Source organism: Vulpes vulpes, chromosome 4, assembly GCF_048418805.1.
Source record: "Vulpes vulpes isolate BD-2025 chromosome 4, VulVul3, whole genome shotgun sequence".
NCBI lineage: Eukaryota > Metazoa > Chordata > Mammalia > Carnivora > Canidae > Vulpes > Vulpes vulpes.
The window spans coordinates 133427814-133439918 of record NC_132783.1 but is presented as its reverse complement, the minus strand read 5'-3'; the positions used below and the strand labels follow the sequence as shown (position 1 = coordinate 133439918).

Sequence of the window (12105 nt, the reverse complement as noted above, 5' to 3'; positions counted from 1 at the left end):
TTATTTAAAAGTTGTAGAGGCTGTTGAAGATAAACACGTTCAATATAGGTGTATCCTTTGTAACCAGTCTATATTAAAAAGACAAATCAAGATGAATGGTAGCTCCATTCTGTTTGTGGCAAAGTAGACCAAGGTCTGGAAAAATCAGTGGTCCTTCAAACCACAACCCAAAGGACAGTAAACCCAAATACTTGCCCTCTCCAAACCACACCAGAGGATGGAACTTTCCCTTGGGATCCCTTTTCCCAGACATTCACTTTACTTCCGGAGAGAATCAAATCAATAGAAACACTAAGAATTACACTGAACTCTATTACAGTTTAAAATGAAAGAAAACAAATAGCCTTAGTTAATTAGGATGTGGCTGACATATACATTCTCTTACTTTAGTTAATGAAAATTACAATGTAGACATATTTAGTATCAAGTAATGATACACACTTGCTTTTACTGATGAGCTAAGCCACTGTTGCTAGCCAGGGCAAAGTCAGATCCTTCCTGTGGGCACTCTGGCCACCCTAAGCCAGTCTTACTACCCCTCACTGCTTCCTTCAACACACCTTCGGCCACCTCCCCCAGAGCCTCATGGTCCCTCTGCTTCCTTTCAGCTTTCATCCCCTTAAATGCTCACAAGGCTAGCCTTTCTGCTGAGAGAGCTACTCCCTGATGACTGCTTGTCTAAATCATGGATTTTTACTAACATTCCTATAAAGACCTGCTCTTTTACTGGGTCTTCCTTGAGTCTCCAACTAGATGCCCGTTCCTTCTGAGTAGTGTGGGCACGGTCGGATGTCCTCTCCCAGATTGCAGGCACAGCGGTAGTAGCCACAGCAGAAGAAGACAACTAATGTCTTTCACACCTGTGGCAGAAGTGCTCAGCCTGTTGTAGCTCACTTAATCTTCTCAACAGCCTCTTGGCTGGGAGGTGCTAGTGTGCCTCTTTCACAGTCCTGAAGACTGAGGCCCAGAGGGCTACATCCTTGCCCACAGTCACAGAGCTCATCGATGTGAAAGCTAGGTTTCAGATGCACGGAGTCAGAAATGCTTAGTCCAGGCTGCCCCTGTCTTGAGTGGGGAACGTGTCTGGTTCATCTCTGCCTCAGTGGCAGCATTAAATTCAGCACCTAGTCATGGCCCAGAGCTCATCTGGATAAACAACGAATGATTTAATTATCCCTATGAGGTGGTGGGTGTCAATTACACTTATCGTGGTCATCATTTCACAACATACAGAAGTCAGACCTTTACGCCATATCCTTGGAACTCATACAGTGATGTGCTGATTATATCCCAGTAAAAACGGGGAAACAAAACCCCCAAAACAAAATATAACAAAAAGGAATGAACACAAGTGGGGTAAAGACTAGCTCTTCTTCAGCGCTTGGCTCCCATGACCTGTGAAGCAGGCCCTTTGCTCTTCTGTGCGTCACCGGAGCCCATAATGAAGTGCATTCGCTGAATCCTGGGCCTGGAATGAGTTTTCTTTTATAATGTTTGGCCAGTGATAACACAAACTCATGACAAGTCTAGGAGCGCACAGCACCTCCAACCTTTCTGTCCTTGAAGTTTTTTTTTTTTTTTTTTAATTAATACAAAACTCTGGGCTAAGCATGCTACTTTCAGGATTAGCCTTAATCTTTTTTTTTTTTTTCTTTTTTTGAACATATTCCCCAAAGAAGGTCATTTATTTCTTTTTCTTTTCATTTTTAAATGGAGAAATGTTAAGAATTTAGGAATGCAGACACAGATGAAATTACAATGTCTTTCCAAATGCCAACAAAAATGCTCAGAGTCTGATGAGATTCCCTGTGGCATGAGTTTGTTTAAAAAATCCTGTCAATTCATTTTCTTGTTTTTGTTGGCAGACGGAGGTCTTTTAAGTCACTAACTTGGAGTTCTTCACATCTCATCCTCTAGGTATTGCCGGGCAGGTGTCCATAGATGCCAATGGAGACCGGTACGGGGATTTCTCTGTGATTGCTATGACAGACCCAGAAGCAGGCACCCAGGAGGTGAGCAAACGAGACTGTGCCTCAGCTGCTTCTTCTGCTTGTTGAGTTTCCAAGGAATGCATGTGTCCTGGTGTCCAAATAGCTGTCCCCAAAGCAGCCTTCAAATAAAAAATGAGCTGAAAATCTTGGAGTTTCCAAGTAGGGAAGGCTCACTTCTGGTCGAGGGTATTTTGGAAGATTTCAAGAAATGGTTCCATGTTGACCCGAAGTGGGGAAATCCCATGTTTCCAGTGGCCGAGTGTCCTTGTTGGTTGGCTCCCACCCAGAGTTGATGTCCTTGTAGCGCTTGATGTGACCTGGCATAAGGGACTTGCTGCTTTTCTCTTAGTATACATGTTTGGCCTTTGTGGGAGGAGCAGAGCCAGCAGGCACTTGCTACATTCCCTGAATGGTTTTCTAACGCTTGGAGTAGTCTGGGTCTCATGTACATTCTAGTCTCTCCCTCTGTAAAAGGTGGATAGTAACAGTCCATTATAGGGTCACTGTCAGCAGTCAGGAGTGAATGTGTGTAAAGTACTCGGTAAGTTCTCAGCACATGCCAGCGATTGTTATATTTTGGTGATTAGTATTAGTATTAGTATTAGTATTGTTATATTTTGGTGATAGTATTCTTTTTACTATGACATGAAATGGCCTGTGGACGCTGGCTGGGCCTCCTTCTGGAGAGAGAGGGGAGATGTCACAGGCCACTCAGGAGCGGTGTGCTGGTGCCCAGAAGAAAGAGAAACAGATCCCGAGAACCTGGGCGGGAAGGTACTTCTAGATCAGGGCTCCGGTAGCTGGTGAAACCTCAGTTGGAACTAGAAACTGTGGACAGACCTTGAACTGAGTCATCCAGGAGTACCGAGCCAGTTGAAAAAGAGAGTTCAGTCTGGAAATGGGGGTGCAAATAGGTAAATTCATCAGAGAGGAGAATGTAACTCCCAAAGTCATGGACTAATCTTCCAGCCAGAGAAGGGTGAAACAGGATGTTCCTAAAAGAGACTTCTTGACTTTTTAAAAAAATATTTTATTTGTTTATTAGAGAGAGAGAGAGAGAGAGGACAAGCAGGGGAACGGGCAGAAGCAGAGGGAGAAGCAGGCTCCCCACTGAGCAGGGAGCCTGATGAAGCCCGATCCCATGACCCCGGGATTCATGACCTGAGCCAAAGGCAGCCGCTTAACCAGCTGCGCCACCCAGGTGCCCCCTTCTTGACTCTTTATAGGGTGGTCTGAGGCTGGGTACCTCTAAGGCTTAATCTGGCTCCGAAGTGGACCCCGACTCTCTCCCATATCCCTGAAAGTAACTTGGGCTCTACTACGGCTGACCGCGTGGCTGCTGTGTGCCAGATGGCAGAGGGGTGCAGCAGTGCCTCCTCCCATGAGCAAGAGAAAAGCCATAAATTCCGAGGTTATCGTTTTCTATATAACCACTTTCCTGCCATGGGAGCCACAGTCCTCCCTAAATTCAGCTTACCTTAAAAGCATCACCAGTGACTGCAAATCTTGACTGATGAAGTCCTCAAGGATGCATCATCTGCGTGATAGGGGAGCCCACCCTGTGCCTCCTCTGGAAACAGAGAACTTTGAGCTTTCAGTTTGCATATATATATATATATATATATATATATATTTTTTTTTTTTGCCTTTACATAGGTTATTGGTGATTACTTTGGAAAAGAAGGTCGTTTTGAAATGCGGCCAAATGTCAAATATCCTTGGGGACCTTTAAAACTGAGAATAGATGAAACCAGAATTGTGGAGCACACCAACAGCTCTCCTTGCAAATCATGTAAGTTTAGAGACTTAATTGCTCTGTGTTTCACCATCTACGGTATTAACCATAATGCAACTTTAAAAGACAGATGTTATCTAGGAGCTCATGTTCCGAATAGTCCAGCTTGCTTTTGGTAAAAAGCATGTGGTAAAACCCATGGGACGAATTCACAAACTGGCAGCCCACTTGCCTCAGAGGTTTCTAGGTCTTTCTTATTTTTTCATAGTGGTAGAAGGCTTCTCCCCATTATTACATCTCTTGCCATAATATAGTCCCTTAACACTTGAGATTTCCACTTAGGGAAAATAAAAAGATCAAATTAAATGTGTAGCAAGTCTCCTTCTGATTTTGAGTTTGCACGTGTCCTCCTCCCCCTCAGAACCGAACAGATAATGTCCCTTAAACGCGACCAAATTTACAAATTGGCAAATATGTGTAAAATATACTATTTATGAGCAGCCTTGCCATACATATAGAAGCAAGTGGACATTCTCAGAAGGAGCTTACAAAGAGGAAAGTGTTGGAAATCGTTGCTTCAGAGAGACCCTTTGATAAGCTGGTGAGGGAGAACCAAGTGAGTATCGGTATTTCAGCCCCGTCCGTCACTGCAGGCTAACATGTGTGTGCTTACTACTTTGGGACCAGCCTTCAAACCGTGTTATTCGTGTATATGTGATAGTTATGGGAAGGAGAAAGGCAGAAATGTGTTAAGAACAATCTGTGGAGTTACTGACAAGTTACACCCTTGTCATTTACTGGTTTTGTGACTGTAGGAATGTTCCCTTACTTCTTTAAACCTCAATTTTCTCATATGTAAAATGAAAAAAGCATACCCAATCCTTTGGGCTGAGGATTAAATGGGATAATGCATTAAAGGCTTGACACTACACTATTTATCATGTTTATATAATAACTGGGACACTACTGAACTCGATTGTTTCAGATTGTTCACATTTTCACAAAGCTATATAGGACATTTTGACATGAAACTCTGGCTTTGGTGAGAGAACATCTAAAAACAGAACACTAGCCCAATGCATTTTTCACCAAATCTTCTAGCACTTCGAAGTGTCATCATCTGTCTGTGAAAATAAGATGTGCTGGGTCAGTGCCGTGGTCTGTCCAGTTGTCTTCTCTGACTAGGAGTTCAAGTGTGGATGGACGGACCTGAAAACCTCCGTTTCCAGTGTTGCTCGGATCCTCCTTGAACCTGCTTCATTCCCATAGCTCTCACTCTTGTAGCAGTGTGTTCATTCATCTGGTCCTTCCTTAAATGCTTCTTAAGCTTTGTACTTGGTAAAAAAAGGAAAGTGCAGGATCCCTTAGAAAAGCTTTCTTAAAAAACAACAACAAAAAAAGGAAATGTGCCATAAGTGGGAAATTGAGATAAACCCTCCAGGGACTGAAACTTGAGACATTTCCAATTGTTTCTCCAAATGAACTCTGATTATCTATGTTTCTTTTTTAAGCAGGTGGTCTAGAAGAATCGGCAGTGACAGGAATTGTGGTGGGGGCCTTACTAGGAGCTGGCTTGTTAATGGCCTTCTACTTTTTCAGGTTAGGACTGCTTTATCAAGTTTTAAAATTCACTTTCTTTTATTGCCTTTATCACTCACCTTTGCACGGTCCTTCTTATCACCTGTCTGTATCTTGCTTTTCCCCCAAAAGCATGGTAATTAAAAAATGGAGCCATTCATTCGTGATGGTATTCGTGACCCAGCTGGTTTGGGTGGTTGATGGGTTAGCATCCTGGGCAGTGGGACAGGGCTTTCTATTGCATCCCTCTATGGGCCACAGAGCCACGGCTATCATTTGATCACAAATATCCTGATGCAAATTCCTATCACCCACCAAATTCGTAAGTGGAGAGGGAATTTGGACAAAGGAAAAACAACTTAACCTATTCTTAAGCTTCCTCCAATTCAGAAATAGGTGTCTGGGTTTGCCTTCCAAAGAGGAGGAGGTGGGTCTGAGCAGGCCACATTCTTGGGCTGGTCTGTGCTCAGTATTTGGAGAATCCACACATTTAAATGCCACTGTGGTTAAGCCCCAAAGCTCGTAAAATTGTAATATTTATGTGTGTTCAAGATACTGATAGTCCCAAATCATGAGGGCGGTCCATTCCTTTGTAATCTTTGGTGATTGAGTTTGTGGCTTAGTCCCAAGTCATTAGACCAAGATTTCTTCATTTCTGTATGGAAATGTAACCCTGAGTGTATGTGACTCTTTGTGGGAACAATTGTATTCCTGTTCCTTTGGTCACAGTCCACTTAATCTGATCTTTATCTCGGACATATCCTGGGAGTTAGGGAGAGCTTCTGTGGCAGAAAGACAAGACTTAACCCACAAGGCACCCAGGGAAAAAGGGGAGGGCTTGTTCTTTGGCATTTCAGAAAGCATGCCAATTTTCCTTGTTGAGTAAGGGCATAACGCCTTGGGGCACGCTGCTTTAATCTCTGACCAGGGTTTCATATTCTATCACTTCTCATTTATCAGCCCAAACCCAGATGTCCCTTGAGGGCATTCTTTGTAAGAGAAACCATAGTATTTTGTAGCCAAGGAAGGTTTTATTACTACATTCACTTTCCCTTTACCCAGGAAGAAATACAGAATAACCATTGAGAGGCGAAGCCAGCAAGAAGAAAGTAACGTTGGAAAACATCGAGAGTTACGGGAAGATTCCATCAGATCCCATTTTTCAGTGGCTTAAAAGAAAGCCTTTTCTTTTGGCCTGAGATTCTTTAAGGAGATAGATGGGATGAAAGACATCAATGGAACAGAAGGAGCGCTCTTGAAGAACTCATTCTTTTAAGCAGTTAGTCATTTTGTTGTAAAATTTCTTTAGAAGCTCAGGAACTGTTATTAATCACCATAAGCCTCCTGGCCTTTCACCTCATGACAAACAAATATGAGAATATAGCCTCACTCTGTTAAATGTTCATACTGTTTCAAGGGCATATGATTAGATTTATGTTTGAAAATCTGATGTCTCCATATCTTGATGGTTTTGGGGGGCATGTCACATAAGGCTACAAAAATGTGGTTTTCTTAAATGAAATGTTTTATAGCTAGAATAAAGTTTTTAAAAGTAGAATATTCTTGGAAAAATTTAACATCCAAAAAGAGGAAAATGTAATGAAAAATCTCAAGGTTGGAAATACAGTGTTCCTTTTTCTAGTGCTGATGGACGGATTTGAAGTTGAGGACTGCTCTGTCCAATGTATATATTTAGGTCCTGACTTCGTATCTTGAAAAAGGATTTCCTGCCTGTCTCCTTCAGTGTCTCATAAAAGCTATTCTGGAAAGTTGTAACTATTAATAAGATAAGAGGATTTATATAAGAAAAGCAAATCTAAAATGTTTCACTTTTTAAGGTAAAAAAAAGCCCTATTTCACACTAACACTTTATTTTTAGGTATTTTAATCTTATATTTTGCTATTAGAAAATGTGTCTATTTTTTCATTTTGAAGATTAAATTCCACTTATATTTTAAAAGCAAAATATAAGTGTACAACAAACCAGCAATGATGAAAGATGCTTCACTTTTTCTCCTTGTTTCCCTCTCCCCCTTGGCCATAGCCAAATGCCAATTGCTGCTTTAATTACAGAGATCTAGAAATGTATTCAGATCACAGACTTTACAGGAGTACATCAATTTATCTGTCTTATTTTTTTCAAAAATTTTTCATTTGTTTTCATTGAAGTTCAATTTGCCAACATATAGTATAATACCCAGTGCTCATCCCATCAAGTGTCCTCCTCAGTGCCCATAACCCAGTTACCCCACCCCACCCCATTTTTCTGTTTTAAATGAAAAGTTATTTTAGGGATAGACCTCTTCCAGTTCTGGTCAAATGATGAGTTTCAACATAAAGGGGTGGAATTTATTAGAATTAACTAGGGTTTAAGGCAGCCCTTTTTCCTCAAGGACAACTTTATACAGTGTTATAGTCATCCACTAATAACCCATGCAATAGTGGGTTAGGGGTAGATATAAGGGATTTGGACAAAGTTAAATAAGTATTGAATATCTGAATATCTCCTTTGTACCCAGTACTCTATACACAGGTTTAAACTCAGGTTGCCATTTTTGCTGATAATTTATAGAGAAAATGGTAAGAGAATAGGGAGTTGCCAAATTAGTGTACCATCTTGTAATTATGTCACTCGGGGCTTTCCTCAGTAACATTTTGAACATCTGGAAAATAGTTTCTAAAATTACCTTAGTGACTATAAAAGACCATGTATAGGGAGGAAAATAGGGGAGTTCAAGCAATTCCTTGGTAGTGATGAAGGTGTAGTCCACACAGGTAGTAGTGGAGGCAGGCAGAGTGAAAGCTGAATATCTTGGAAGCTGGCTGAGCATGCTTCCCTGAAGGAGTCTGCCTCTGTCACTACTATTTCAGCCAGCCGGGTGGCTTATTTCAGTGAATCGATGATTTCTGTGTGAAGCATAGTTCCCCTCTACATTTAAAAAACGGGATTCGGGCAGCTGGAGAGCATGATAACAGAATGAGTTATGATCAACAGAAATGACTATGTTGTAGTTCTCCAGGAGGATGCAAAGGAAAAAGTGCTGACTTCAAAAAAAAGATGGAAAAAGAAGGCAAGAAAGGCAAGCTCCAGAAATTCCAATGTAGGCAGAGAGTTTGGGAAGTAAAATATAGGAGAGAAAACATTTAACAGCTCAGAAATCTTCAGAGTGAAAACAGAATGGAAGGTTTGCATCCATCTTTTTTTTTTTTTTTTTTTTTGTGAATTGAGAGCTTATTTCTCTCTCATTTTTATTTTTCAATGATGTTTTCAATGTGTTTTAGAGATATTCATTTTATACTATCTTGTGTTTGTGAAAAAAATGTAATTTCAAGCCTATGTACAGGGAGAAAATCACTCTACCTGGTTGCAGTCTTTGGATATAAACATTTCTTACCCTTCTGGAATTTATATAGGGGCCTGATAACTGTAACATTTTTAAAGCAAATACTTTTATTTCTACTTCAGGTAGAGGAATAGTTCTAAACTTAATATTATATCCCCAGATAAAATGGTAGAAATAAGGCATTAGTTTTTTTAAAGATGGCAGGACAAATCATGAGGTTTCATAGATACATGCCATTCTGTTCCAAAGTTAAAGCAGTTCTGGGGTTCTTAAGATTGATTGCTTATTTACATGTCTATTTCCACTTCTTTCCTCCTGAAAATCATCATATGAGTCACCAAAAAACCATTAAGTTGGAAAACGTCGCTTGTAGAGAGCATGTAGATCTCACAAGTGTAGGTGTTTGTCCCAAGTGTACCTTGGGTTAAGATCGCTGGAGATTATAATCTGGGACTTAAATTCCTAACTGCTAAGCAGCATCTTTGACAACTAATCATTCATATTTCACCAGAAGCCAGATATCAGACAGCAAAATAAATAGGGCTTTAGTTCTTAAATCAGCCTATAAATTTTTACCCTGAAGTCTAGGGTGTTCAGATTTTAAAAGGGAAGCTTTATCAGTATTTTCTCATCTGGCCAAACAAGATGATATTTATATAGGTCAAAATGAGTATTTACTTTCTGTATATATGGCGTATATATATGGTGTATATACAGAAAGTATATACTCGTTGTGTTGGAAATAAGTATAGGTTTTACGGTTATCATTGTCAACTTTGTAGATTTTTTTTTCTGGGCTCAAAAATAAAAGTTTTCTCCAGATAATCACTTTTATCCAGAAATAATTTTCTGTATCAATCGCATATCTTCCCGCAGATGACTATAGTTTCCATGAGGAAGCCCCTACAACATTACAATTCCCAGAACTGTCAGCTTATCCTTTCCTGAACCACAGACATAGTTCCATAGGCTCTGAAATAGTTTTTGTTTTTGTTTTACATTTCAGAAGCTATATTTAACAGAGGGAGAAGAGAAATGTATGGAAAGAGAATGTCTCCTTTTCTCCTCTTCCTTAAAATTCAGACTTTTGCTTTAGAATATCCCATCAGTTCTCCCTGTTTACAGGTTCTAGGGTCCTTAACTTATTCAAGGAACCTGTGCCCCCTTTGTCCCAGTTTTACCACTTTCTTTCTGATTATTCCTGATTTGGGAAGTGTAAGTTATGCCATTGGCAGTAAGATTGAAGCTATTGTATAGACCTCAACAGACAGTGACAATTCAGAAATGAGCTTCCCGTGGCATCACCACCTTCTTGTGAGTGAGTATACAGGACTATTTGTGGAAGTCTCTTTAGGAGGCCAAATAAAATATTATACCACCAGTATTAAGGGAGTATTTATAAACTGAAAAGAATGCATACTTATGTTTCTTGGGACACAAAGAGCCCAGATCCTGAGTGGATACAGTATAAAACCAAACACCAACCAAAATTAGGCCCCTCGATCTATATTTCATGGGTTCTGTTTAGTTATGCCCTGGTGGTTAGCGCTTTATGGGGAAGCTGAAAACGGGCTAAATTTCTTCTTCAGTGGAAAAAACTGAAACTGAAAACATGGAATATGTTTCTGGGGCAGTGTGGAAGCATAGAGAATGAGAAGGTGCTGTTCAGAGGGATCTGTTTCTTTTTCAGTTGGTCTTTAGAACTACAGAATACCCAATAATTTAGCCCATCTTCAACAGCCAGACTCAGCAAGAAGCTTGGGACACACCCAGCCAGAAGAATCAGGAGCTTGATCCTCTGAAAGAAACAGAAGATGGTGGCATCGCAAGCTGCCACTGTCCTTCCCACCCTTCCTCCCTCACTCCCCCCTCCACCATCCATCGTGGCTCCAAGATGCATCGGCATCTTGCCCAAGCAGGTAGAAACTTGTGAGTAGGACCTCTGTGCTTCCTCAGAGGGAAAGAAGACAAAACAGTGCTGCCTATAAGAATGTAGCTGGCTTTGGATCAGAACCCTTATGCTAACTTGACCACACACGCAGGACAAGCCTGTGATGTGCATATATTCCAAGAAGCCTTGCTTTGGTTTTCAGCATGTAGATCTCACAAATGTCTCTTACAGGCATACCCCACAGCTAGACTCTAGGATTAAAATGACTTTCAAAAGGTGCTGGATTGGATTTTGTTCAAATTTTTCATTAACCACTAATGTTAATTCAGACCAAAGGTAAAGCAATTCTAAACCAGCTGATGCAGTTAATGTTCATGTTTTAAGCTACTTCAAACATGGTGAAAGGGTTTCAATGGAAGCTGAATCTCAGAAGTAAAAATCCATATGTTATAATAGCTCTTTGATGTATCAGGTGTGGATTGATTCTTAAGGGAGAGATTTGAATAAGCAAAACCAAGAGTTAGCAAAAATGCTGTTGCTTTGATTCACGTGTTTAAAGACCTACATTTTATGCACAGGAATAAAGGGCCCTTCCAACAAAAGGTGTAAGTCGTAAACATGGACTACCAAATTGTTTATTTGCTAGGGGACCAAAGCTGTGATAGCACACAATCACTGGGCAGAAAATGTCGAGAAAGAGGAAAATTTGGATTTCAAAACAGGATACCCTATTTATTATTCAACACCAACATCTGAAGAAGTCCAGTGTGGTGTGTCTTACTTACAAGACAGCAATGGGGTGCCCTCAACAACCTGGAGATGCTGTGAGTTTGCAGACTTTTTGTTGGGTCCTGGGAATCTGAGCTTTGTTCCCCGTTTGTTCACGGTGAATAGTTGAAACCAAGAGGACATGGAATAGATACTGTGGAGGATTACTTCTGCAGCCCTTGTCTTCTGGGCCATATTGCTCATTGTTATTTTAAATATGGGACTACCAAACAATACAGATCTACCAGGAGTATGGTAGAAAAATAAAATGAAAGCCGCACAAGATATGGTAGAAAAATAAAATGAAAGCCGCACAAGCTACAATTTATTATTCTAATGTAAGTAGAACTATCTGCATATAATGTGATTTAATTTATTGTTTTGTGTAGAAAATGAAGATTAATGACTGTGGATATAACCCCTGTTTTGTATAATATATTTTATTTCTGGTGCAAACTGGTCATTTAAAGTATCTACTTCATTTGGTGTTTGGATATAAATGTGTATGTGTTCTTGTAAATGTTTCTCTTAAGCAAGAATGCCACATGCTCGCAGTATAACAATGTGTTCTCATTAAAAATACATCCCACAGAAACCTTTTCCTGTTTATGATTCAACCAACATACACTGCACATATCCATATTCTCTGAGGACTTTCTGTTTTCCTAGGGCAAGTTTAAGTAAAGATCAATTAGTGGTTGTGATGAATCGTACTGCTTGAATGGTACCCATGAGAGAACTCAAGAATTTCTGCCCAGCAAAGGGGAAGTTTATAGGAATTAGAAAATAATATATTAT

The 12105-nt window shown here is 40.3% G+C and overlaps 1 protein-coding gene across 2 annotated transcripts in view; it reads left to right on the top strand.

Moving 5' to 3' along the window:
• The window catches only part of NPR3 (natriuretic peptide receptor 3), a 70522-nt gene extending 58620 nt beyond the window's left edge, over positions 1-11902 (top strand). Inside the window, exons 5-8 of one of the 2 annotated variants that reach the window (XM_025984101.2) lie at positions 1918-2012; positions 3648-3783; positions 5241-5325; positions 6367-11902. In XM_025984101.2, coding sequence (XP_025839886.1) covers positions 1918-2012; positions 3648-3783; positions 5241-5325; positions 6367-6478 — 428 coding nt within the window. In that variant the 3' untranslated portion in view covers positions 6479-11902. Of the gene's footprint in view, positions 1-1917; positions 2013-3647; positions 3784-5237; positions 5326-6366 lie in introns of both variants that reach the window. The other variant, XM_025984099.2, reaches the window with a different exon arrangement.
• The last annotated feature ends 203 nt before the right edge of the window (positions 11903-12105 follow it).